The 27,779-nt window shown below is 28.2% G+C and overlaps 2 protein-coding genes across 5 annotated transcripts; both read right to left on the reverse strand.

The window, feature by feature from the left end:
- Window positions 1–1,489: 1,489 nt before the first annotated feature.
- On the reverse strand, window positions 1,490–27,779 carry LOC145194831 (dynein axonemal intermediate chain 4-like). 4 transcript variants are annotated; one of them, XM_090070117.1, is made up of 25 exons: window positions 27,464–27,779; window positions 14,991–15,182; window positions 14,787–14,857; window positions 12,027–12,075; window positions 11,596–11,669; window positions 11,050–11,153; window positions 10,829–10,902; window positions 10,609–10,722; window positions 10,347–10,454; window positions 10,116–10,188; window positions 9,772–9,906; window positions 9,127–9,251; window positions 7,077–7,182; window positions 6,697–6,839; window positions 5,544–5,621; window positions 5,196–5,273; window positions 5,009–5,082; window positions 4,532–4,686; window positions 4,038–4,170; window positions 3,735–3,822; window positions 2,773–2,901; window positions 2,556–2,653; window positions 2,000–2,075; window positions 1,847–1,918; window positions 1,490–1,675 (listed from the first exon to the last, which is right to left on the reverse strand). In XM_090070117.1, exons 2-25 carry the CDS (start codon window positions 15,156–15,158, stop codon window positions 1,592–1,594), a joined length of 2,409 nt encoding a protein of 802 aa, XP_089926243.1. In that variant the 5' UTR covers window positions 15,159–15,182; window positions 27,464–27,779; the 3' UTR covers window positions 1,490–1,591. The 4 variants fall into 4 exon arrangements, with proteins under 4 accessions (XP_089926243.1, XP_089926244.1, XP_089926246.1 ...); XM_090070118.1 differs by having other exon boundaries at window positions 12,019–12,075; XM_090070120.1 differs by lacking the exons at window positions 10,829–10,902; window positions 11,050–11,153; window positions 11,596–11,669; ... (2 more) ...; window positions 14,991–15,182; window positions 27,464–27,779 and having other exon boundaries at window positions 10,412–10,507; window positions 10,609–10,721.
- Window positions 22,432–24,642, reverse strand: LOC149880059 (uncharacterized). Its single transcript, XM_090070121.1, has one exon. It carries the CDS (start codon window positions 24,259–24,261, stop codon window positions 22,555–22,557), a length of 1,707 nt encoding a protein of 568 aa, XP_089926247.1. The 5' UTR covers window positions 24,262–24,642; the 3' UTR covers window positions 22,432–22,554.

Here is a 27,779-nt window from a genome sequence, read left to right on the forward strand (position 1 = left end):
GAATCTTTAAGGTGCTCTACAAATGCGCGATAATTGACGTAGTTTGAAAGAGTAGAAATGAGGGTATTTTGAGGGCGATATTTTCTTTAACATATTTACTACTCAAGTGAACTAAGGCGGGAAACCAGGATTTTTTCAACAAAAACTGTACTTATGCTATAGTTGATATTTTGTTTAAAAGTTAAACAAAATGGCACTTATTTGGTAGCGTTGGAAAGATTTTTTGATGAATTTCTTGATGCAATTAAAATATATATTTTATAAGTAACCTACGAGATAGGATAGGCGCTAGAAAGTAGCCAATATTTACTACAAAACCTGTCCGCGCACAGAGATTAGCGCTCGTTTTCGGCTAAATTTTGCCTCAGAATATCCGTTGAGCATTAAGCCATACAATTATATCGTGACAAAGTCTTTTAAATTAACATAGAGCTCGAAAATTAAATAAAAACCATCTTTTTTTTGTTTTACAATAATAAAACTTTGTTTTTTATAGAACAAAAACAAAAGTGATAACGTTTGTCACGTACTTTTTGTGCACAGTTTTCAGTCGTGTTCACTAAAAAGTAATAAAAATTTATAAATAAATTATGGTTCGGTTGCACAAAAGATAAATGTAATAAAAATGAGTCTCGGTTGTATTTTACTCGGTTATATTTCCTCAATATTCTCGGCTGTAGTTTTCGGTAAATTTATTATATAAATTATCTTACGCGTCATTCGCAACAGAACTGTTTTTTAAAAATTGCTTATATATACAAAAGAAATTATTGACGCCAAATACGGTTTGCATAAATTATAAAGTTCTCGGTAGCGAAGCTTACCGCGGTATGCATAAGTTATTAACGAAACAACCGATCGAATTTAACTAAAGTTTTCGGCTTTTTTTTTTAGAAAAAAACTGGTTTCCCGCCTTAGTACACTTGAGATCTTGGAAACAGGGGGACTGGTTTTTCTTACGCATTATCTACACTAATGAATCTAAAATAAAATTTTAAAAAATGGGAATCAGAAAATTTTGAAGCAATCATGCATCTCAGTAAGCTCTTAACGATCATTTCTATCCTAACAACTACCATTAAAATAAAGAGAAAAAAAGCAAGTTTTCAGTTTACTACTTTTTTAAGAGCTAACGTTTTTAGCTGACTCATATTTGTAACCAAAATATTAGAGGAAATTGTTGATGTACTAATCTTTTTTGGCCATTTCGTTATTGTGATAGCGATGAAACTCGGATTTAAGATGTTTCCTTCAGTTCTCTTCATTTTTTATGTTTAAATTATCGTAGCAACTTTGTTCACATTCCAGATAGAGATGAAAAAGATAATAATCAACAGTCTTTTTTAATTTATAAGTAAGTTCTACAAAGTGGAAATTAATAAGCGTTTTAGAGAGATTCCACGTACTTTGAAAACAATTTGCTAAAAATTATTATCGCTTTCGCTCAAGTATTAACGGGAAGTACATTTTTCTGTCACATGTAGATAAATTTAATAAAAGGCATGTAATATTATTAATGAAATATTTTATAAAAACTTAGTGCATATAGAAAATTTATAACGCAACAAAAAACTGTCTTCTTTATAGATAGTTAACATTCTCTATTATATTCATCGTTTTCCTCTTTTCCATCGTTTTTCTGAATATTATTTAAAAGGTTCTTTAGACGGATATCCTGGAAGAAAATTATATAATTATGTAATGGTATTCTTTTAATAAATTTTTTAAAAAAAAAAAAAGACTTACAATTTATATTAAGAAACTTAAAACCGTAAAGAAGCTATAAAACAAAGTTTCCACTAAGCTAAAAAAAAAATACAACGAAATTGTGCATTATTACTCGTACCGTAGGAGATGACGGAATATTTTGCATGAGGTATACTGTGACTCGACCTTCTGAGTCCCCCACTAATAATGCCTTAAAAAGTAATAATTAGATTACAGAAGAAAAAGAATAGTTTTCAGAGAACATTAAAAACTTATATCTCTATATAAATACTTCCGAATTCAAGGCGAACTTGATCGAAGTTAGCCTTCCGCTTGTTTCAGGTATGACTGTTAAGATGGGATCCAATCTAAAGTTTAACAATCATAAAACAAGTATAAACAATTATAAAACATAAAGAGCAATACATAAACGTAATTTGTAATTTATTAATTGTACAAAAAATGAGTTTAAACCCTTTCATGTCTGAATATGTAAAATATGCACGTCAGTAGAAAAAAAAAAAAGACTATGACTTTTATCCTATGACTAATAAGAAGTTCAAAAATCAGAAAACCAGTTTTTCTATTAAGGACCTTAAAATCCGGGACCAGGACAAATGGTCCCTCTGAAAATTTGATGAAAACTTAGTTTTCATTAAAAATCAGTTTTTAAATTTTGAAAAAACCCAAGACCAGATCACATGGCCCCTTGCTATCCCGATTTCTCAGTAGTTAACTGATGTATAGTTAAAAACCCATTCCCATATAGCAAACCTTCGATGCATCATATAGCAAACCTTCGATGCATCATCTATCAAACATCCGCCCATCTTTAAAAAATAATTTACGTGCTATTGGAGAGATTCCACAGCTCGATATGGTGGTCATTTATTGCGCACAGTAAAGAATGCGTTGTTGGTGACCAATCCACGTCAACAATAGCTTTCTAATAATCAAAATGAATGTATCATAAATGCTGCTTTTAAAAATAATTTTTTATGTTTAAAATCTAAAGAAGAAAAACGTCATTCGTATAAATTCAACTTATATGATATACAAACATACAGTAGATGCTTGCAGAGTAAGAATGGATTCTGTTTTTTCTAAAGTCCATAAGCGAATTGTCCAATCAGCACTGCAACTCATAAAAACATCTCGATCAAAGGGAGACCATAATAAGCAGTATAAAGGACCCTGGGAAAAATCATTAAAAAATTATGAACATCTTTATATTGATAAACAAAAGATTACAAAATACAAAAGTAGAATATCAGAAAGAAGCTTGCATTGATTTTGTATAAGTATTTTTAAAGTATATAACATATTGAAGTGAAGAAATTGCCATGTGTTAAAGGAATAACAAAAAAGACCCAATTTTGATATGACATATAAGAAATTTAATCATTAAGCAATCTTTTAAAAGGTTCCTAATCATTTATATCGTATTAGTCATTCCCGTTTTCTCGGTGATAAACCATTCAGTACAATGCTCAGGACCCTTATCGAATAAACCATGTGAGATTCGTTTGACAATTCATTTTCATATGTCAATTTAATTTTAGCAAACAGCTTAAAACGCAGCATTATAAAAGCAATTCATTTGTAAAGCAAAAGTGCTAAGAATGAATTTGGAATTAAACAACATTTTAACTAAAACACTAATACATTTCTTTACAAGCAAAAGTTTTTGGGAGATAAATACAATTAAATAAAGAATACAGTCAAAACATCGATTGTATGATTGCGTTTTTTGCTGACATAATTAATGAACATAATAAATCTTCTCTGCAAGAAAGTTTATTAAGTTTAAAGGATGTGTTAAAAATTTTTAAAACATGGTTTTTTAAAGCCCAACTAAAAGGAAAAAGTTGACTTTAGAATAAAAACACATTTTTTTTTAAAGCTACATCTTAACAACAATAAAATCAGGTTATTCCTTAACATCAGTACTAAGGAAGATTGGATGTATTGATATTGAATTCATCAAATAAAAATTATTAATAACTTAAAAAGGTTAAAAAAATAACCTTGTGATCAGAGTATGTTTCGAGAAACTGTTCATTATATGAACAAGAACATCGATGGATAAGACCTTCTTCTGTTCCAACTAAGTAGCTAAAATAAGAAATATTTTAGGAGAAATCATAAAGCAATTACAAGTTTTGTTTCTATTTCTTGTAGAAAAGAACTCACCTATCAGTTTTTTCAAAAATGGCAGGTTATGTAAGAAATAGGAAGGCAAAATAATAGTCATCATTATTAGACATGAAATGCACATAGACAAAACAGACAAAAATTAAAATTCTTTAATTTTAAAATTCAAACTTTACATGCTTCCTTCAGAAGGGTGGAAATCAAAACACATTCCTGCAGCCAGTCTGGATATGAGTGCATCATTTTTTTTTTCATTTTTTTTCTTTGAATTTTGCTCTAATGAACTGGCTCGCTTCAACCTCATCAAATCTAAATAAATGATCTATTTAATAAGACTTTATTTGGATTAGTTATTCACAAGTATGCTGTATGCATCAAAAAGCAAAATTTTTATGCTAAAAAGAGTTTTCTTGTTTATTATATTCTTGTTAATTATATATTCTTTAAGTAAATGTAATTTACCTAAAAATAATATTAACTAATGTTACAAATAATCCTGAGCATAATTGAGCTGTTCTTGTAGTGTAAACACATTCTTAAAAGTGAACCACAGAAATTTAAGTCATTTATGAGGCTGAAAATCTAATGTGTTGGTTTAAGTATTGTGAACTTTACACCATACTAGACCAAGTGACACAATATTTCTAAAAGGTGACTGAAAGCAATTCACCTAGGTATTCTAATCCTTTTCTAATAGACCATTGTGAAACACGACCATCTGCAGATGCTGATACTAGAACTTCTCCTTTCTCTTCACTGGTTCCTCTATCTCTTTCAATCCACTTCAGTTGCCAAACAGGTGCACCATGCTTACCATCACTATCCCTAAACAAAAGAAGTTTTTTTGAAAAAAATTTTTAAAATGATTAAAAGTTGGGAATTTATGTCATTGAAAACAACACATTTTAAATGCAAACAGACATAAGTATTTTATAAACAAACCGTGCTAGTGAAATACCTGATTAAAATAATTTTGATCTCTTAAAATGAAAAATATATTTTAGCACTATTACTTTATGAGAAAGTTTAATAAGCAATCTAGTAACAAGCTAAAAATATCAATATTGGCGAAGCCTTAATAATAACTGTTATGATTATTAATAATTTCTAATTTAACAAAGTAATGAAAAAAAAATTTTAAATTTACATGCTATCTACAACCACACTATCATCACTACTTCTTATATTATAGACAGCTATTCCACCATTATACAACCCAACCTATAAAAAGATATATAAAAAAGCAATATAGAAAAATGGCAATAATTCAAACTTAAACAAATAAGACTTAAGAAGAGAAAATTTAAAAAAAATTCTTTAAAAAAAGGTAATACAGCAAGAAAGTTTGGACTTGAAGTAGAAAAGTCTATTGATGTTGCAGCACTGTTTAAAGTGTATACTCGTTCTGGAAACTAAAGACAAGAAATTAATGATCCTCATATATTTGTTGAATGATAGAATTTTAATCAAATAACTTTTATAAACCAAATTTTTTTAGCAAAAGTAAAGAAGAGGTAAGCCAAAAACACTTCAAAATATTTTGAGCATTTTAACTACAAGTACTTTGCTTCATATTGAAACCTTTTTTATCATACAATAGTTAAAAGTAGCTTATATTCTTAAAGACTATAAACCTAAATGTCCTTCACATGTTTAGTTTTGAAAGAAAATATGTTTCATACCTCTGGATTTTTAACAGACCATATACAAATTTTTCCTTTATGAAAATCTTCTGAACCATATCCAACAGCTAGTAAATCCTAATAGAAAAACTTGATATCATTTTACTATAAAAGTTTACAAGTTAACTAGAAAACTATTGTTTTTAAAATTATTTATTTGATTTTGCTACTTCTACTAAAGTTGCCTCCAAGAAAAATTATAAAAAAACGGAAAGGAAAGATAGAAACCATATTATATATTAATCATTTTACTCATAAAAGTATTTGTTTTATGTGTATGCAGAAGGGCACATAGCTGCAATAGTTGAGTGCATGTGTAGGATTCTTTAATCACTAAGAATAATAAAAAATTAGCAAAACATGATCTTTTTTCTGTGAATTGTTTCTTTAAGTGGAAAGTTTCTATGTTTTAAAAACAAAAAGAGGGGGAGAGGAGTAAGTATGGGTCCATATGACTTCTATTGCTAAATGGCAATGAGTTAGGTGGCAATAGAGCACCTGGAAAAATCTAATAAATAATAATGGAGTCAGGACTAGTACTCACAGGTTACTTTACTTAAGGCCATAACCAAGGACTTAGGCTCAAGGCCAACACTCTTAAGACCTTGGGGCTAAAACTCTATGCCAAGGCCACCATTCACATGGCTAAAGACTTGTTGGCTCAACTGAACAGAATATTAAATTTGTAAAATGCAGTGTTTGCTGTGTTTTGAATATGTAGATCTATAGGCATTTCAATTGTTTACATTATGTAAAATGACACACAGGATATACTGCATTTGTTCACAAAAAGCCCTAATTTTAGATTTTTCTATAAATTGGGTTACAGCTGTTAGCAGTTTCCTGCAAAAATTAATTCAAAAAAACTTATAATTTGATAAAACTTCCATAAGACTTTTTACAACAATTTTTTAAAATTTTAAACTATTCAAAAAAAAGATGGAAAATGTAAATTTCCATGGTAGTATCAATATAAATACGCATATTCAAAATTAAAATTACAATGCTTTAAAAACCAAGGTCAAGACCAAGCTAATGCCCTTAAGCCAAAAACTGTATGAATTGTCCTCATCACTCTTTGAGACTTTTTTTTATTTCTGACAATGAATATTTTCCTTCTGCTAAAAAAGCAACAGCAAATAAAAATATTTACTTTATTGCTTTTATTCCAAACCATACAATTGACTGACATTCCTTTGGTCATTGAGCATTCATAGGACCATAATTGCATTAGATTTGGTACAGCATTTGAGGTTTGATTAACTTCAGAATATTCTTCAGCAGTAGGCTGAGCGACTTAAAAAAAAACACATATAATTAATTTTGTTTAAATAAAATGCATATTTATAAATAAGCCTGCCTAAAAGTGAAAATGCCTCAAAAAATAAATCAAAATATGAATAAAAAAAATACAAAATAAAAAAAAAATTTACTCAAGCCTGCACATGATAACATTAACATAAAGCCAAACTAAAAATCATGATTTCCAAACATTTAAAAATCACTAAAGTTAAAAACATTGAAAACTCTTACATTTGAAATCTACCTGAAGCCCTCTGTATGCTGCCTGCTTATCTTGAAACAGGTTTTGAAGAATCACCCTCTCCATAAAAAACAAACTTTCTTTTATTGTGCCATTCTAAAATAAAATTGACAATTTTTGAATGTTTAGATAACACTAAATATATAGTATAATAATAATGATATTTGATTTTTAATTAATGCATTATAATATTGGAAAAAAATTCCTTTTTTTTAAAGTTAGAATCAATTACTATACAATGTAATTTTTATTAATAATAAAGTTAATTATACTTTAAAAAAATTATGTTTAACGACTATGCATAAATATTCAGTTATTTGAATAAAATGGTATTGCAAATTTATTTTCTGTTCTATTTAAATAATTAATCTCAATTTGTTTATCAATAGTGTTATATAATTTGAAGTTTGTAAGCATAGAGGACAATAAAGCATATGATCGTTAAATTTGGAACAACGAATTTCATTTTAAAGCTTGTCATTAACATATTTAAAATTTTTTTTTTTTGTGTGTAATTACATTAAGTAATGATAGTATTAATTAAAAACATCAACAAACGAGTCAAAATATTTCTCTTAGTTAAAATGTCATGGAAACCATTAGAAAAAAGAAAAAAAAATCTGCACAACTATCTACAAATTCCTTCTACACCGTTACTTTCAATTGCTAAAACATCTGAATCTAGCAAAACAACTGTTTACATAGCCATAAAACAATACAAGAGCTCTCTATCTATCAAATGAGCAAAATGATCTGGAAGAAAGAGTGGCTTTAAGGATAAGCAAGCAGCAATTAGTATTCAACAATCATTCACGCAAAATCCTGGCTATTCGAATAGAGAACAAGCCAAAAGGTATAAAGTTTCAAAGTATTTCATCAGGAAAGTTAAGAAATTTTACAATTTCAAGTCTTATTGAGCCATTAATAATGCAAACCGATCAGATAAGCAATCACTGACTACTTAGTCTCGAGCTCAAAAACTTAATGATAGAGTGCTTATAAAATTGAATTACTACATAATTATGGATGACAAAACATACATCAAGTATGACTTCACACAGCTCCCAGTTCCAAAATTTTACATTTCAATTATTGGTGAACATGTCAGCAACAAGTTAAGTATAAATACTAGATAAATTTGGTAAGAAGCTTCTCTTGTGGCAAGCGATATGCAGCTTTGATTTGAGATCTCAAGCTATCATCACATCATCAACTTTAAACTCAGATGTTTACATCAAGGAACACTTGCAACCTAGACTTTTGCCATTTTATCAAAGTCACAATGTTCCCTGTTGGTTTTGGTGTGATCTTGCTTCTTGTCATTATTCTAAGAAGACTGTAGAGTGGAAAAATTTGAGAGACATTAAATTCATACCTAAAAGCTTAAATGTACCAAACTGCCCACAGTTCCATCCCATTGAGAATTTTTGGGAATTAGAAAAGGATATTTTTATAAGAGTGACAAAACAATAAGTGCAGCTAAGGATTTGATTAAAGAGTGGACATTAGTAGGAGAAAAAATTGCCAAAGACACTGTGCAGAAGTTGATGTAGTTGATTAACTTAAATGTTTGCTAATTTATTCGAAATAATGAAAAGAATTTTTTATAACCTTCAAGTTCCTTAGATTAAAATAAATAAATTTTTGGATAAGTTTAATTATTTTATCTTTTTAAATTTTCATCAAACCAAATTTAATGATCACATACTTTAATGCATTTTTTGTGCATAGCAATTTGTCATAAAATTTATTAATTAATAAGATTTGTTTGTCAAACAAATTTAAAATTCATGTTTTAGAGGGAAAGGAAAATTAGAAAAATATTTCATTATGACTGAAAAAATGTCCTATACTTTCAAGTAAAAAAAAATACAACTAAATTGTTTGTCAATAAAGTTTATTCAAGTAACTCTTCATGGGTTAAATTAAGATATTATTTAGAATTGTTTGTTAAGACAATCATTGTGTAACTGTTATGATTTAACAGGTTTAATTGTTCATTAAGTAAAATTAACTCAAACCAAATATTCTTCCACCTACTTTTATTAATTTTAGCATTTCATCATTAGTCTGTTTTAAGCTTAACGCATTTTTTTCAGATACAAAACTCTCTTGCCTAGCAATAAGCGACATCATACTCTCTGATCCAAATGTTGTAGTGCTTTCTAAAAAAAAAAAGAGAAACAAGAAATTTAACAAGAAATGTTGTGTCATGCTACTTTCTTCTTTTACCTTTCTTTATGCAAACACTTCTGTAAATAATAAAACAGTTTATACTGGTTTTTGCTTTGATTACAGGGCTCAAAATAACATCTGATTATCAATCAAATACCATTTAATGTTTACATATGATTTTAATTACAATAAGATATTATCTGAAGATATCAAAATACTATCTTATCAACTTCAGATGATATCATAATACTTTATTATTGATGTTGTGATACTATTTTTATATGGGAGGTATTTGTTTGGTGAGCAATTGTTATTTCAAGACCTAGGTTTGCTTTATTAAGCAATTGAATTATTTAATCAAAAATATATAAAATTTTTTAATTATAAATTTATTCAATTTGAATTATTTGTTCAATTCAAAAGAATAAACAGCTGAAGAAATGAATCATTTGCACTTTTTAATTTATTACTAAAGAAACATTTTTCATTAAAAAAAAAGTCTTCAATTACCACTAAGGATTGACTGTGTTTTTATTGATTGTGTAGATGAATGTAAAGCAGTTGATACTGAACCAACAACATTTTGAGCTTCTGTAACATTATGCATTTTGAATGAATGTCCAAGAATATCATCATCATCATTATCTAAATAGTATATTTACTAACTGAAGTATTGAAAGCAAAATGTAAAAAAAAAGAAATAAACTGTAAATTTGGAAAAACAATAGAGGTAAAATAAGAATTATGTTTTTAATAACCAATTGTCTAAATTTTCTGTAAGCCGAGTAAAGAAAGAGCAGTGATTGATCTTATTCAATAAAAGTGACTAATTATTTTAAGTTAATATTTTTTACCTTCTGTTAATGGAGCAGCCAACTCTTTATATACATCATAAATTTCCCATCCTGTGACTTGGCAAGATTGTTCCTACGCAAAAATATATTTGATATTCTTTATTGGATAGATGTTTTGTTTTTATTTAAGTAAGAATTTAACATAAAAAATAAATATAAAAAATTGAAATAAATCAGAAATACAGTCAGTATAGTATTTATAGTGATATAATTTATAAAGCCAAAATAAACCTTAAAAAGAATAGGAAATGTTTGTGTATCTTTAGTTTTGTATGCATCATTAAATGTTTGCATACCACGGTCAACATACATATCATTACCAACTCGAGTTTTGCATAACTGAAAAGGATATCAAACAAAGAAGTAACCTCCATCTTTATCAATCGAATTCACTTTGAAAAAACAAATAATGCATATATACCTTAGTACTCAAAATAGTACTTAGAGAAAGAAAAAATAATAATAAAAATACTATTTTGTAACTGCTACTGACTTGATCATAAATTTCATTCCGCTTTTTGACATGCAATGAATCTTCAATAGGTACTGTGACACCTTGTATATCTAAATGCCAAATGGTATCAGTCTCTTCTAATGTGATTGATACCTGAAAAGGTTACCCTACTAAATATGTAAAGCATAATAAAACAAATGTTTAGGACATATGTTTTATAAATGCTTAAGAAAATGATCCAAATTAAACAATTGTGTACCATCTTTTTAATATCAGCTTCGCTTAATATTTCTTTTTCTTCATCTGCATCATCAATATGTTTAATATGAAAATCTAAAAAAATAACAAGTGTTTTCAAAAGATCCGCAACTAATTTTGAGTAAAAATGATGTAATAAATGAATTATCAATACTATTATTACTAATATTATTTTTATTATTTTCATGATTAGTATTAGCACTTGTTTATAAGTTTCTCTACCTTGCAAAACATTGAAGTTTGAAAGATTTGCATAGTTTATATCATCTGCCACTGAATCCAATGAAATATGAGAGCCACCTCCAATTATTGAGCTCAGTATAGATCTAGTTAAAAAAGATTTAATAAATCACTAATAAAATCTTTTTTAAAAGAACTGTTGAAATTTTTTTGCTTAAAAGTATTCAAATTTTTTAAAAATTATTTTTGTGTTTTAAAAAAACTATGCTTTAATTAAATATCTTTAAATGTTTAGGCTTATGCATTTTTAGAAGTTTTAATATTACTTATTTTATCACTTTATTTTTCTTAATAGTAGGGTGCAAAAATATACCTACTATAATTGGAGATATTTTTTTTACCTTAGGAGTAAGATGTGATATACCTTTAAAAAGAGTGCAAAAAAGTTTAAAAAAAAAATCAAAAAAATGCTCAAAAGTATAATTTTATTATGACGAAAAAACTATTGAGAGTTCTTAGAAAAAACCATTGAGAGTTCTTAGAAAAAACCTTTGAGAGTTCTTAGAAAATGTAAAAAAGCTTACTCACTTTGAGAATCCTGCAGCAAAACTTGATTGCACAGTACTGGCACAAAAGATAGACTGATTGAACATTTCCCCTGACTAAATAATGTTAATTTTTAAGTTACAAAACTCACTTAATAAAAAAAGTACATAAAACAAAAATTATAAAAATGGAGGAATACAAATATATTTGAAAATATCTCTTTTGGGTGCAAACAAAAAATAGTTTCCTTATGATGCAGAAGTTTTTTTAAATATAATAAAACAAAAAATTAGATAAAACAGAAAATCTATTAAGAAACAAAGTTTTTTTTTATCAATTAATGATTGACATATAAAAAAAATATTCAGAGTAAGCAACAATTATATAAAATATAGTAATATAAACTTTATTTATTGATATTAATATGTATAGTAACTATATTTATCTGGCATCTTTAACACTTACATACTTACAGCCATAACAGAAAATGAGTCATTGAAGTTGGTTTTGCTGTTCTTCCTTCTAGGTATAAAATCAATTCAAATAACTTTAGCTTATTGTTTCTTAAAAAACCTGTTTGACTAACTCAAAGTTGAATTTTATTACTTTTATCATTCTACAGTTTTTAGAAAGTTGATGGTTTATGTTGATTACTTATGCAGTCTTTTTTTTCTTGACAGTTGCCTTGTAAACTTGTCATCATGATAAAAATCTACTACTTTTTTTGGCGTTGTTTAAGATCTTGAAGAATTGATAAAATGTTTTTCTTTTTTTTTAAAACCTCGTGTTATACTAGTTTTTGACTTCATCATTTAGTAGTATTCAGCAGAATAATTTTTATACCAAGATTATGGAATCAGGGAAATTATATATAGGGAACACATATATATAGGGAACCTTAGTTGTTTATACTTATTCATCTGCAGTAATCGCCTACAATTTGCTTATGGTTTTCTGTAAAAATACAATTGTTAAACTTAGTGTTTTGTATATCATTACTAATGTGCAAATTATTATGTTTTATTCCATTGGTTTATTAAAAGAATTTAATTTTTTAGTAATAATTAATTGTTTATTCAGCTTGTAGATTTTTTAGGTGTAAGAGGCATATAATAATGAAGACATCAAAAGCTACAGATATATTGACAATAAATTTTTTCAAATTTCTAGTGACAATAAATTTAATGACAATAAATTTAAAAAGAAAGGGAAAATTTTGTTAAAACATAGGAAAAGAAACTCAAAACTAAGATCAGAATTTAAGAAAGTCAGAAAAGCTATTTACTATACTACTATGAAGTACATATGTTCTATACTTTGAATTGTTAAAATGCTATCTAAAAGTTAAAGCCTAACAAGTGATAACGTTTAATTTAGCCTGTAGTTTTAGACTAATTTCTTGACACCACAATCAATTTGAAAAATTGTAAATAGATTGAAAATATTGCAAATTTTCTCCTCTTTAAGAAAATGCATAATTTATCTATAAAATTTTATTCATTAAAAAAAAATTATTTTATGGCAGAATTTATACTAAAATCAACTATAATAAGATGTATAGAAAGTGGAGCTAGCTGTCAAAAAGCAACAGGAGGTGGTCATAAATCAAAAATAATAACCAAAAACAATGTCAAACGCTTAAAGAAAATGTTTGACCACAAGGATGGAATTTCTCAAAGACAAGCAGCCCAAAAGTTTAATTGCAGCCAAGCTTACATTAGTAAAACGCTGACAACAAAAACTGAGATCTATTCAAGAAAGAAAATAAAGACTGTATAAAAGATTTTGAAACTGAGCTTTCATATTAGATGATGACTCTTCATTTATTTTAGCTCATACTAGCATTAATGGTAACAACATATTTTACACAAGCAATATAATATTTACGCTTGTAAAGTTGTCATACCTTTACAAACATAAAATACAAACCTGTTGATAAATTTGATAAGGTGCTCATCTGGATATGTTTTTCAAAAAATGGAATGTCAAAGCCTTTTTGTTTAACATTATCTTGCTATCAACTAAAAAATTTATTTAAAACGTTGTATCAAAAAAAGACTAATTCGATTAATCGAAGAGCACCATTCTAATGATATATATTTGGCCTAACTTGATGTCTGTTCACTATGCTAAAACTGTGGTTGATTATTTTTGAGAGAAAAAGGTTGATTTTGTTGAAAATGAAGAAAACCCAGCAAACTTGCCAGAATGTTGTCCAATAGGGAATTTTTGGAGTATTCTTAAAGGACTGGTATACAAGAACAATTGGCAAGCTGAAAATTTAGATCAATTAAAAAAACGCATTCAATTTTTATTGGAAAAATCTACACAAAGTTCATCAGAGCTTAGTTGAGCCAATTTTCTTTAAAATTGATTTTGTCCATAGAAATTGGGTATTTAAAAAAAACTAATTTCAAATAATAAAAATAGATCAAAAATTTAAATCTGTCTTCATTTAAATCCAATCTTATTTTTGAAGTGAGTTATGACTCTTCAAACACAGGCCAAATTAAATGTTATCACCTGTTATTTGCACAAGACCAATTATCCCAGAAGAGTAAAAGACTAAAAAATGAAGGTATTTGTACATTAAAAAAATAATGTTTTATTGCAGCTTTCCAAAAGACTATATTTTCATTGTTTAGTAAGATTTGTGGGCAAGTTTACGCATGCTTTAATATTTTATCTTGATATTTCATTGATTTAAAGAAGTAGGTGATTTAAGTATTTCTGAAATAAAATTTATTACATTATCATTAGATGCTAAAAATATTTAAAGTTACAAATTTCACTTTGTATACCTTAATTGTATATGTAGAATTTTAGACAATGTTATTCAGCATCTGTTTCTAATTACCTTTGTAAATCTTTTATATTAACTGTAATACCTACTAGAATAAGTTCTTTTTGCCAAATTTATAATACTGCAACACATTTTTGTAATGCTTTGAGACAATTCTATATATTTTTAAGTACTAAAATAGCATTTTTCACTTTTGGGGACCATAAAGTTATTATTATGTTTTTAAGTATACTTTTGCTAATATTCAGTTGTTATGTTTTTTCAGCACCATTTTGCTATTATTTAGTATTTTCTAAAAGTTATTTTAAAGATTTATGTTGAATTCAAATATTGATGTCTTTTACTAAATTTTTAACCAAAGCTTGACATTTATAGAAAATAATGTCACAACATTTAATTGTTTCAAATCTTAAAATATAAAAAAACTCACTCATTTGATCCAGTTGAACATGATGCGAGTAAACTTCTTGGTGTCACATCTACACCAAATTCATCATAAATCTAAAAAGATAAACAACTGTTCCACTTGTAATCAATTTAAAAATACTATTAATGAAAATAATTAAATGACAGATTGATATCTTAATTTGGTATTTATATGAAAATAAGATTATCAATTATAATTGCATGATACCTTTACATTAGACTTCTTAGGAACAGCCTTTTCTACATTTGAATCAAATGCAACATTGCGCTTGCTCACACTTGCTCCAAATATGTTTGATCTAGAAGACTGTAGTGAAATTTGTCTGCTGGAAGTCCTATTTGAAAGAGAGCTTTGAGTGTTCCTCAAAGATGTCATAATATTCTATATGGGAGTGTAAACCTAAAAGTTACATTTATGTAAAGAAGATTCTAGCCGTTAGATTAAAGTATGATTTGTATTTATGTTGAATATTACAAAACCATATTTCTGATAATAATGAAAATTGTGCTTTCTTAAAAAATCAAAAAGTATTATTACATATATATGTATTAGGATGCAGCTATTATATTTAGATGGCTGGATAATTTGCATTAGAAAGCCAAAAGCAAACATGCATAGGTAGGAAAAAAAAGTCTAAGAACACTGAAAAAATAACTATAATATCATGCAAATGTTCAAATGGCAGTTTATAACAACAAATTTGTAAAAGCACCACGTAGCTAATATTTTATTTTTTTGTTTTTTTTCTTTTCTAAATAATTCTTGTGCTTATCACATAAAAAATCCACTTTGATGATGAATTTGGCATTACTGCTTGTACTTTTATTTTATTACCAATTGTTTTATCTACTACTATTTTTATAAATTCACTAATAGAGATTAAGTATGTACAGTTAACCCTTGTTATTATGACAATTCTATGTAGCACGCAAACTGCTATTAATCCTAATATATTAACTAGCTTCAAATAAGCATATTAAAACTTGTGTTTCAATATTCTATTGACTAAACAATAACATAAAATGTAGGTGATTTGAAGGAAAACAAAAAACTTGCTAAAGTTTTGGTTTTGAGCAAAACATTATGCAAAAAAAAAAGTGTCTTATTAGCAAATTCAAAACAATTCATATAACCATATCTTTTGGTTCTCAATTTTAGAACATGCAAAAAAGGGCCTCTTTGCTTTACATAATACATACATACATACATACATACATACATACATACATACATACATACATACATACATACATACATACATACATACATACATACATACATACATACATACATACATACATACATACATACATACATACATACATACATACATACATACATACATACATACATACATACATACATACATACATACATACATACATACATACATACATACATACATACATACATACATACATATATATATATATATATATATATATATATATATATATATAAAGCTAAAAATACTCAAAGGTTATCAGCTACCGTAACAAACAGTAATTTAATAGAAAAATGTTTTGAATGAAAAAATTAGCATGTTTAAAATTTTTTGTTCATAACAAGTGAGCATTTATTTTAACATTAGTCTTTAACGCAAAACCATTCGACTGCTGTTACTTTGGTAACTAAGGATTGTAGCCATAAAGCTAATTTAGAGGTACTTGACTAATTATATTAGGATCCAGATTACACAATCTAATCTTTAATAAAAGAAAAAATAAAATTGAAAGTATTTTTTAAATTTCTATCCAATTTAAATGGCATTTCTTTTTAAAAAAATCATCAGTTATTTCATTTTTATTCATTTTTCAGGCAACCGCATGTTTTCGTAGCAGCAAATACGTAACTGATTTATCATAAATCAACAAATCTATAAATGATGCCGTGTAAAGTAAACACAAACCTAGTTGTACCAATCTAATAATCAGTGGTTTTTCTAATAGAGTCGTGTAAATTTTTTAATTCGTAACAAATTCGGCAGAAAATTAATGTTGGTATGAAATATTCAGTTTTAGTTATAAATGTAGTTGCCCATAAGTGAAAGTTTGCGTGTTTAGTAATTCCATAAAAATCAAAAAGTCTTGACATCCGCCTTTTCAGATTTTTTCAATATTGTCTTTCCATTTTTGATTTGCGTCAACTTATCTCTTAACACACTTAAGTTGATCATTAATTGAAAATTTGGTTATTAATATCATTTTTTCAGCCAAATTCTTTCGTTGCTGTGCAGCCAGGTAAAAGAATACATTTCGGAGGAGCTGGCAAAAGAATGACAAGGGCTGTGATAGTGTCGCAGCTTATACGGCCATGTAGACAAATAGAAGCAATAATTTCTATGTCTGCAGCCTCAAAATTTGTAACAAAACTTTTGAATTTAATAAGTTTATTTTGGGTACCCACTTACATTGGTCGAAACAGCTGCAGTTCTGGAATATGTTTTTCAATATAAAATACCTTTCCTTCATGCCAAAATTCAAAGGATTGCTGTGTATGATTTACCAACTGATAAAAGGTCACAAGTCTACTGGGGCTATGGAATCTCTGATCTGTGCCGATTATATGGTAAACTGAGCGTTGTGCAAAGACAATCAAAAACAAATTTTCGGAGCTGCAGATTTTCTCAACCAAATTCTTCAAACGAAGACTACAATGGCATTTAAAAGGCAATCAAAAAAGCACGGAATCTCTTATTAAAGGGTTTTTCTCTTATTCAAAGGGAATCTCTTATTAAAGGGTTACTGAAGTGCAAACTTTCAGAATAAAATAAAAATAACTATTATTTAATTTTAACTCATTATTTCAATTTTCCATCGTTTTTACTGATGATATTGTTTCATTTGCGCTAAATGATCAAGCCTATCAAAATTTTGCATAACTTATTCATGTTTTTATCATAATATAGGGAAGGGAAAATGAAGGAGAGGGGGAAGGGAGGGAAGGAATTGTTTTTGTGAGAAACCCGTAAATTGCAGCATTTTCAATTAAGTTTGTTTTATTTTCTTTAAACTCTCGAGTGTGTGTAAGAATAGACTGCATAGACTAGATTCAACTTCAATTATAATTAAATCTATCATTTGATTAAGGGAAGTCCTTGAAGAAATGAGAGACAACACCTGAGAATTTGGAAATGTCATCGCGTCTAAGAGCAAGTTTGTACTTTTCGCTATGATTTGACCTGCTTGGATTCATACAAAAACATGGTGAGATTTTTTAGCTGACTATCATGTGGCAAATCTCTTATCTTCATACTAAGCTAAGCTCTTTTGTACAAACAAACATTTATTCTGTTATTAGAAAATTTTTTCTAAGTTCTACTTGATGAGATAGAAGCAAAATCTCCAAACTGTGGAACAAAGAATCATTTTCATAGAAATGTTCTTTGTTGCTCTTTCAAGAGTAAAGAAAATTTAGGTAAAATTTTGGTAAAGAAAATTTAGATGCGCTCAAAGTTGGGGAGGTAAACAACCATCCAAATCCGCATGAAATCTTGTCACAAATCAGGAATGCAAGATTTGAAATCCCTTGAAGATTTCGGAAGAAGTTTTATTTATGGAAGGAAAAGAGATTGATATTGAGCTGTACACAGATACCTGTATAACACGACCGGGTTTTTTGGTTTTTATGGGGAAAGTTAGAAAAATTAGTTTTTTATTTTTATTTTATGTATGATACTAAGTGTGCAGTGATATATTATTGCAGTGGATACAAAAGTAAATTATCAAATGCAAAAGTGAATTCTTAAAAAATTGACTTCACTTTGATCCGAAATCTCTGAAGCATGGTATATGAACAACTCATGTATTTTCACACCTCTTGGTTTTATTTTCTAAAAATTTGACTATTATGTTTTATGTTATTGTAGTCTTAATTTATCCTTTTTTGATAACGCTCCCAGTATTGAATTTTACAAGAGTATTTATATTTGCATGTAAAATAGTATTACGAAGAATCTTAAGTTCCGCTTCCACAGTGGTTTAAGAAAAATCAATATTTACTTAAAGTTGTAAGCATTTTAGAAAATGTTGCATTGCATATGCTTATCTTTGTTGCAGAAAAACAAAATGCTGTTTTAGAAATTCTAGAAAATCAACTCAAATCAAGCGTTCAAATTAAAATTCTTAGGATTGCTCGGTGCTTTTGGCAGGTTTAATGTTCTTACTGCTATTTTTAGCTGCTACGTCCATTATAACTTTTGTAAAAGAAAAAAAAAAAACCGTGACTAAATGAGGTGGTAGAAAGGCATTCAAAAATATCAAAGTGATAAATGAGAGAGACCAAATTATCCAGATACTGTTTACTCTTTTAATAATCCTAAAGATGGAAATGTTTGTTGATAACTCAAGATAATTCTCATATAGATTCACCACAATATCTTTTTTTTAAAAAGTCATATTATAAGTTACAAATCAACGACAAGACTATTATTGTTTTACAACAAATTTGTTTGGCAAAGTCCAATTGCTAACATTCTTAGCGTCTGCGATTCTTACTGAATATGAAGCCATAATTAGAAATGGGTTTTGAATAAGTCATTTACCTTTGATTCAGGAAATTGAAGAGTTAAACATGAATAAAATGAGTGATCCAAGAAGCGGAGGAGGAAGGTATGGCAGAGGCTACGGAGGTGGATATGGAGGCGGATACGGGGGCAGTAGAGGCCACGGAAAAAGAGATACGCTATAATTATTAATGTTAGCAATTGTGTGCATTTAGCTAGCACAACATAACGTAGCTGTGTTAAAGTTCTAAAAAAATTTTAAAAAAAACCAAAAGAATCTTAAATCTTAATTTGCAATGTATACTTGGAATTCATCAAAGTATTTGATTGTACAACACAAAATAATCTTTTTAAGTACCTTTGTTTGTAGTTTGATTACTTTTTATTACTATTACTTTTTACTATTTATTACTTTTACCTGTTAACTGGTCTCCAAAAGGATACTATTGTTTAGAGCAACATTTCACTCCCAAGAATTATAACTTATATGTTCCCATTATGATTGGTGGTGGTGTTACAGGGGACATACAAATATAGTCTACTGAAAACAAAATACTTAGAACTGGAGCGGCACTTCATGCTAGATACAATTGAGGGAGAATCCAAAAAAGATTCCCCCTCCCCCAATCTTCAAGAGACGACATGATAGGAATTTTAGCAGAAAACCTTAATTGATTGAAGATCGATTACATCTGGATTACAAATGCTTCCTGATGGTGGTGAGTATTCTTTGTATCAGAAAGGATAATCGTATTATTTGGTAGTCATTTGAAGGATTTCAGGATGAGTTGATGAAAAACGAGAGCCTTAAAAGTCTCAATTACCCCCATAAGTTGGTATTCCAAAAGTTGATGGTTTTGTTGATGGAGATCTTCCCAATATAAATGGTGTTTCAAACTGAGCGGTTTTTTTTAAAAATAAATAAATTAAAGATGGTGCATTGAATTCGTTTGGGTATCTTTACATTTAAGAAGTGTGACGTATTACATTTACAAAAATGGCTTCTTACACATTACAACAACGCGTTCAAACTGTTTAATTATTTTATGAAAACCAGCGTTCTGTTAAAAAATGTTTTTAAAAAATGACGTGAATTTTATGGTTTGCATAGTCGTCCGTCTCAAAGTACTATTTGTTGAATTATTAAAAAATATCAAGAGACCGGTTCGGTAGAAAATCAAAAAACTGAAAAATGCAGCCGTAGCATTCACAAGAAAAAATTGGTTCATGAAAGTATTGCTAAAGAGCCTGAAGAGTCAATTAGACGACGTTCGCAACGAGTTGTACTCAGAATATCAACAACATGGTGTATTTTACACAAGAATTTAGCTTTGGCATATAACATTCAAATAACACAGAAACTAAAGGCACTTTGTTATTTAAAACATCGTTCACTTGTCAACTTCATCACTGCACAACCAGCTGATTTTTCTCACAAAATCATGTTTTCCGATGAGATACATTTTAAACTTGGTGGCAATATTAGTAAACAAATTTACCGAATCTGGGGTAAGGAAAATCCACGAATTATTCATGAGAAACCTTTGCTTTCTAAACGAGTCACTGCTTTTTTTTTTTTTTTTTTTTTTTTTTTTTCAGTTTTACATTTAATTAGTCGTAATATAATAAAGTCCGTGATATATGCTCTCGTAATACAACAAAATCCATGACATATGTTCTCGTAATACATCAAAATCCGAGATATATGCTTTCGTGATGCAATAAAATCCGTGATATATAGACTAATTTAAATAAAAACATGGTATCTGATAGAAGATCTAATGATCTTGTCGCCAGAACCATAAAAAGTTATAATAGAATATATAGATAGATATAGACAAATAAAAATGACAAAATACAAAAAACAAAAGAGCGTGTTTATACAAATTTCTTAATTTTAAAAGTATTTCAACATATTGTCATTAAAGAGAATGAATTTTTTTAATTTCTTTTTAAAGACTGGGAAGGTAATTGATAAATCAAAATTAGGTAAAACAATTTTGTTCCAGAGATTGGGTGCACGATAAGCTATACAGAACTGATTGAATTTTGTTCGACAAAAGGGTTCAAAGAGTTATCATTTCGTAGTGTATACTTATTTTTTGTTTTTAAGGTAATAAAATCTTTAAAAACGTGTAAGGACGGATTGATTTTACATTGAAACATAAAGCATAATATTTTATATACATTCACTTCATAAATGTTAAGTACTTTTATATTTTTGAATAAGAACTTTGAATGCGTAAATCGATTTTCAAAACAAACTAAGCGTAATGCGTGTTTCTGACGATGGTAAAGAGTACGCAACTTACTTTTACTTGTACTTCCCCAAGCAATATTTGCATAGTTAATATAACTATGTATAAATGAGTAATAGAGTTGGATTAAAATGGTTTTGTTTAAATAATTTCTTGACTTATAGAGGACTCCTATATTTTTAGAAACCTTTGTACAAATGTAGTCAATATGTGGTTTCCATGTAACATTCTCATCAAGATAAATGCCAAGAAAACTAGTAAAAGTTTCCTTTTTTATTTCTAGTTCATCAATAAGAATTTTTGGCATGGTTGTTGGTAAAAAACGTTTTTTAGAAATAGGGTGAAATAGAATGTAGTTTGTTTTATCAAGGTTTAAGGTCAATTTGTTACATTTAAACCACTCAGATACGCATTTAAGTTCTTTGTTCATATCAGAAAACAGCTCATTAATATTACTGTTTGATAAGAACAAATTTGTATCATCAGCAAATATAATACTCCGAAGATTAGCTGCTTTGCTAAAATCATTAATATAAATTAAAAACATAAGAGGACCAAGAATAGAGCCTTGTGGAACACCGCAGGTTATTTCAGTATAGTCACTTTGAAGGCCATCATTATAGGTAAGAAATTGCTTTCTATTTGAAAAGTAACTATGAAACCATTTTAGCATGTTGTTTTTGATTCCATAGTATTCGAGCTTTTTAAGCAATATTTTATGGTCAACGGTATCGAAAGCCTTCGAAAGATCAATAAAGACTCCTAGGGTATATTGTTTTTTTTCGAAAGATTCTGAGATTTCCCTAACAAATTGAATAATTGCGTGCTCAGTTGAAACATTTTTTTTAAAGCCAAACTGTTTGGAGTATAGTATATTATTTTGGTCAAAATATTTAAATATTCTATTATATATTATTCTTTCCAATAATTTTGAAAAAGTTGAAAGAACCGAAATCGGGCGATAGTTGTTGATATTTGTTTTATCGCCTTGTTTGTAAATTGGTATGACTTACACAATTTTCAATTGATCCGGGAAAACTCCTTGTTTTATAGATGCATTAAACACTTTATAAAGAATATCTTTCAGATTTTCATAGCATTCTGCAACTATATTACCACTTACTTCATCAGCACCAATAGCTTTATTTCTTTTTAAAGACTTAAAGGCTATATCGAGCTCGTCGTGGGATAATTCAGAAGAATACTCATTGTTATAATGAGATTTATTTATAGGACACAAGTAGTCTTCAAACGAATTTTTGGTCATAGGAATTTTTTTAGAGAGATTGGTTCCAATTTCAGTAAAAAATTTATTAAATATGTTTGCAATTTTGCTCGGTTCACATATATTTACATCTTCAAATTTTATAGTTTGTGGTAAAGAACTTAAGTGATTTTTTGATTTTCCTGTTATATCTTTTATTATCTGCCAGGTGCGCGTTGAGTTGTTTTTAAACTTATCGATCAAATTAGTATAATAATTTTTTTTTAGATTTTTGCGAATTTTTTCAAATAAATTTTTATAATTTTTATATATTTTTTCATTTGCAGAAGATTTAGTTTTTAAATATTTAATATACAACTTCTGCTTTTTTTTCGAAGATTTTTTTAAGCCTTTTGTAATCCAAGGACTATTGAAGGTTTTATGACTTATAACTTTTTTACATACTGGAAAGTTCGCGTCATATACAGAGTAGAATGTTTCAAAGAATTCATTATAAACAGTACTTGCATCTTCATTAAAGTTGATGTGCCCCCAATGAAGTAATGATAGTTGATGTTTAAAATCATTAATTTTTTTGTCGTTGTAAATTCGTTTTTTTACAGTTCTATTTTGTTTAATTTTATTTGATAACGTTGTGTTAAGGGTTAGGAAAATAGGGAAGTGGTCCGATATATCAGTTTTTACGATACCTTTTTGGATGGAGTTATTAAAGATGTCTGTAGTAAAGATATTATCAATGAGAGTAGTAGAATTTTTTGTTACTCTAGTTGGATGATTGATTAAGGGAATTGCGCCAGCTAAAAAAATTTCATCATAGAAACTTCTCACTTTTTTGTCTTTGTTATAAATAAGACAGTCCATATTAAAATCCTCAATTATAAAGTTTTTTTTTCTTTCGTTGTTACCAGCGCGAACTATATTACGTTGCAAATAAAAGCTAAAATTTTCGCATGCGCCGTCAGGTGGCCTATAGCAGCTGCTTATAAGTATGTTTTTTCCTTTGTTAATAATTAATTCAATGGTTACGATCTCTTTATCTTTGTCAGAAACGCTCAAATCGCTTCTAACTTTATACGCAAAGTTTTCTTTAACGTATATAAGAACTCCTCCACCGCGTTTATTTGTTTGTCTTTCTAATGAGACTAATTCAAAATTCTTGAGATGAAAATTAGAATTATTTTCAAGTTCGATAGAAGGGCACCAAGTTTCCGTAACACATATAATATTAAAAATCTTTTCAGTTTCTTCTAGAAAATGTCGAAAGTTTTCATTATTTTTGCTTAAACTCCTTATATTTATGTGAAGGATTCTGATTCTTTCACTGTTTGTATCATTTACATTTTTAAAAAGAAATTCTTTAATGGTGCTAGGGTAATGATATAAACTGTCCGTGTACATATCACTAAAAAAATTTACATCTGAGTCTGCGTTTTCATCTGACATAATGTATTTTTCATAAAAATTATAGGTTAGCGATTGAAAGTCATTCATTTTTGTAATTATTTTTTGAGCACATTTTAAAGAATTTCTTTTTGTTATCGTAATTATTAATCGCGCGTTATAAGTTTATTATAGACAACTTTTGCATACTTACCTGAGGATCTTAATTCTTTAGCTTTTGCAAAGAGTATTTTTCTTTTTTCAATCGTTCTTTCGCTGTAGTCGTCGTTGAGATATATACGTTTATTCCAAAGCTTTAGTCGTTTATAATGCTGTAATATTTTTTCTTTGTCTTTATAGTTTAGGAACTTTACAACTATTGTTCGTCGCTTTTTATGTCCAGATTTATTTTTTTTTTCCAGTTCTGTGGGCTCTTTCTATTTGAATGTCGTGTTTTATATTTAATTTTTCTTTAATAAAATATTTTACTTTCGACTCACGCTTGAAGAAAGCCTCACGAAGAAAGCCTCTCGAAGAAAGCCTCTCGAAGAAAGCCTTACGAAGAAAGCCTCTCGAAGAAAGCCTCTCGAAGAAAGCCTCTCGAAGAAAGCCTTACGAAGAAAGCCTCTCGAAGAAAGCCTCTCGAAGAAAGCCTCACGCTCACGAAGAAAGCCTCACGCTTGGTATGCATTATGGTCAGGTGATGTAATTGGACCTTACTTCGTTGGAAATGCTACCGGTGAATCTCTAACAATAAATGGTGATTTATATTGTTAAATGATATCCGAATTTTTATGGCCTGAATTAATGAATATTGATCTAGAGAACATCTGGTTTCAACAGCCTTACAGCATTTTTTGTATTGTTATGAACAAGTGGCGCTACACCTCATTTTGCTAATGAAGCAATCACGTTGTTGCATACCGAATTTCCTGGACGTGTTATCAGCAGAAATGGTGATATTAATTGGCCACCAAAATCGTGTGAGTTATCACCGTTGGATTATTTTTTTTTTGGTTACATGATTAGCCAGGTACAAAATTCCAGTCGATTCCGGAGCTTAAGGATGAAATTATTCGTGTCATTGGTGAGATAGAGTCTCAATTATGTTAAAATGTCATTTAAAGTTTTGACAAGAGTGGACGTCTGTGGAGCTGCAAGAGGAGGCCATTTGGCAGATATTATATTTTGTATTTAAATGTTATAACAGATATTCAATTATTAATAAAAAGTTTCTGAAAATGAATGAAAACTATATGTTTTGTTAATTCTTAAAAAAAACTGCACAATTTGAAACACCCTATATGATCATGCTGGTCATAAAACTTCAGAACTATTTTCCCACAGCCACTCATAATGTAATGGCTGATGAAAAACTCTAACACTTATCTTTGATTATTTTTTTTTTTACTCTAGTGTAGCTTGTTTTAATAAGAGTTATATTTTTTTTTTGTTTTGTTTAGATAATAAATCTTCACATTCTTCAACAAGACAAAAACCGTTTAGTTGATGAGAGTAAATGCTATTTTATCGCTTTTCTCACACCCTCCATACTGGCTTGATTCATCAGCATTAAAGTCTTTGTTATTAAACTCCATTAAACATTTCTAATTTGATTGAATTTTCATTAAATTAGGGTAAAGTTACAAGTAAGCGCTCATAAATAATTTTACTTTTTTGCTTTAAAAAATAAGTTAGAGAATATAGAGGTGCACTTGAATAGAATAATAGTATGCACGCATGAGTGATTTTAAAAAGAAATAAATTTGATAGTGGAATAAAAATAATGCAACGCGCTTGATTATAAATTACCATTTCATATTAATATTTGACGTACGATATTATTAGGTAAATAGTATTTATTTTTATATATAATTATATATATAATTAAAAAAGTAAGTATATATAATTAAAAAAGTAAGAATTAAAACAAGTATTATACTTGTTTTAATTCTTACTTTTTTAATTATTGGTTTCTTTAAGATCAAAAGTACTGTTGTAGACAAAGATTTACGTTTTCACATTTTTAGCAGTTTATTTTTGTATGAAACTTCAAAATTGACTGGGACACTGATGTCCGTAATCCTATAAAAGAGATCAGACTGCCTTTTAACCATGAAAATTTTCTTGAGTGAAACATTCGTAACTTTGTTGTTTCATCAGCCTCTTCATTGATCAGACCAATAGGTAGCACTCTATTTGCAATGGTTTCACGACCATGCTTTTAAATTTTGTTTAGAGTAGAAGTGATTGGAAGCCATTATTACTTTTTTCACCATGATAATTGAAAAAAAAAGTTTGTTTTTTCATAAAATAATCGTTTTTTGCATGAAAGCTCAATGCTTGCTACTAAAAAAATATGATCTTTTTAGGAACCTTAAATTGACTCCTCTTGACCTTCAAGAAAAGTAAAAGTTTCTCATTAACATTGAGTACTTATAAAATTCGAAAAATTCAAAAAACAATTTTAACTACTTTGAATATAAGACATGTACCAGAAAAAATCTGTACGGACTTTATAAAGGATATTTATTTAACTATTGTATTTCGATATTGAATGTTATATATATTTTGAAAGTACATTTATTAATATTATTAAATTTCACTTAAGAAAGTTTGTGAAGTTTTGTACGTGAGAACGCACGCACTTTGCGTTTTACACTTGACATCAGCTTTTGCACAGTCTTCGGCTGGACTTTCTTGGTAGTGTGAGGGCGGTGGATTTAATTATTTTTATTATTATTGTTATATTATCATTATCTTTTCTTCTTTGCAGTAAAGGCGAAGGGGAATGGGAAGTTTGGGTTTGGTGTTATTTTTGGATTAGGTATATGGAGGTTGGGAACGAGGTTAGTGGTCTGGGGAGTACTTGGTTAGGAAAGGGCTAGGTTTGGGAATAGTTTGGTTAGGAATGGGCAAGGTCTAATCAAAAAAGGCTTAACTTAAATTCGCCGTCCTCAGTATATTCAATAATATAAAACTCAACAATTGTTCTATTAATGTGTAATGGTAAGCACTCTTATATTTGTGTGACGTAAGTGTAATGGCGCGGATATGCTAAGGTGCGCGGTAAAGCATCAAATTTTTCAATAACAATATTTTACGCATATAGTAATAACAACAATAATATTAATAATCGAAATGCAAACAAAAGTACTTACTACTGGTTCTTCTTCTCTTACTTATTTTTCTTAATAAATATTCTCAAATATTCTCATCAATATATATTCTCTTAAAATTAACTCATGCAAATATCAATAAATCAATACAGATAATAACGCTTATTTAAAGTTACTCAAATATCTTTTCTTACCAATTCTTCTCGTAAGTTTCTCTTTAAAATCTTCGTAAATACTTCTCATAAAATTCTCTTTAAATCTTTAAAAATCCTTTTTTCATAAATTCCTCTTTTAAATCTCTTAAAACTCTTTTCTCATAAAATCTTCTTTTAAATCTCTTTAAAACTCTTTTCTCATAAAATCTTCTTTTAAATCTCTTTTCTCATAAAATTCTCTTTTAAATCTCTTACTCTTCTTAACTCTTATTTTGCCATTTTAAAACCTCTTCAAAAACTCTTAAAAACTCTCTTCAGAAACTGTCCTCCCAAAACTGTCTTCTTTTCTTTTTTT

This window comes from Hydra viridissima, unplaced genomic scaffold (genome assembly GCF_058129835.1).
Source record: "Hydra viridissima isolate aposymbiotic clone 2 unplaced genomic scaffold, HvirCarnegie_v1 scaffold_13, whole genome shotgun sequence".
In the NCBI taxonomy this organism is placed as follows: domain Eukaryota; kingdom Metazoa; phylum Cnidaria; class Hydrozoa; order Anthoathecata; family Hydridae; genus Hydra; species Hydra viridissima.

Coding starts and splice junctions, on each gene's coding strand:
- LOC145194831 (XM_090070117.1), bottom strand. CDS start 15,158: ATGACATCTTTGAGGAACACTCAAAGCTCTCTTTCAAATAGGACTTCC. Junction 12,076..14,786: donor TGTTCAACTGGATCAAATGA/GTGAGTTTTTTT, acceptor TTTTATACCTAG/AAGGAAGAACAGCAAAACCA. Junction 5,083..5,195: donor CAAGTCCAAACTTTCTTGCT/GTATTACCTTTT, acceptor ATCTTTTTATAG/GTTGGGTTGTATAATGGTGG.
- LOC149880059 (XM_090070121.1), bottom strand. CDS start 24,261: ATGAATGACTTTCAATCGCTAACCTATAATTTTTATGAAAAATACATT.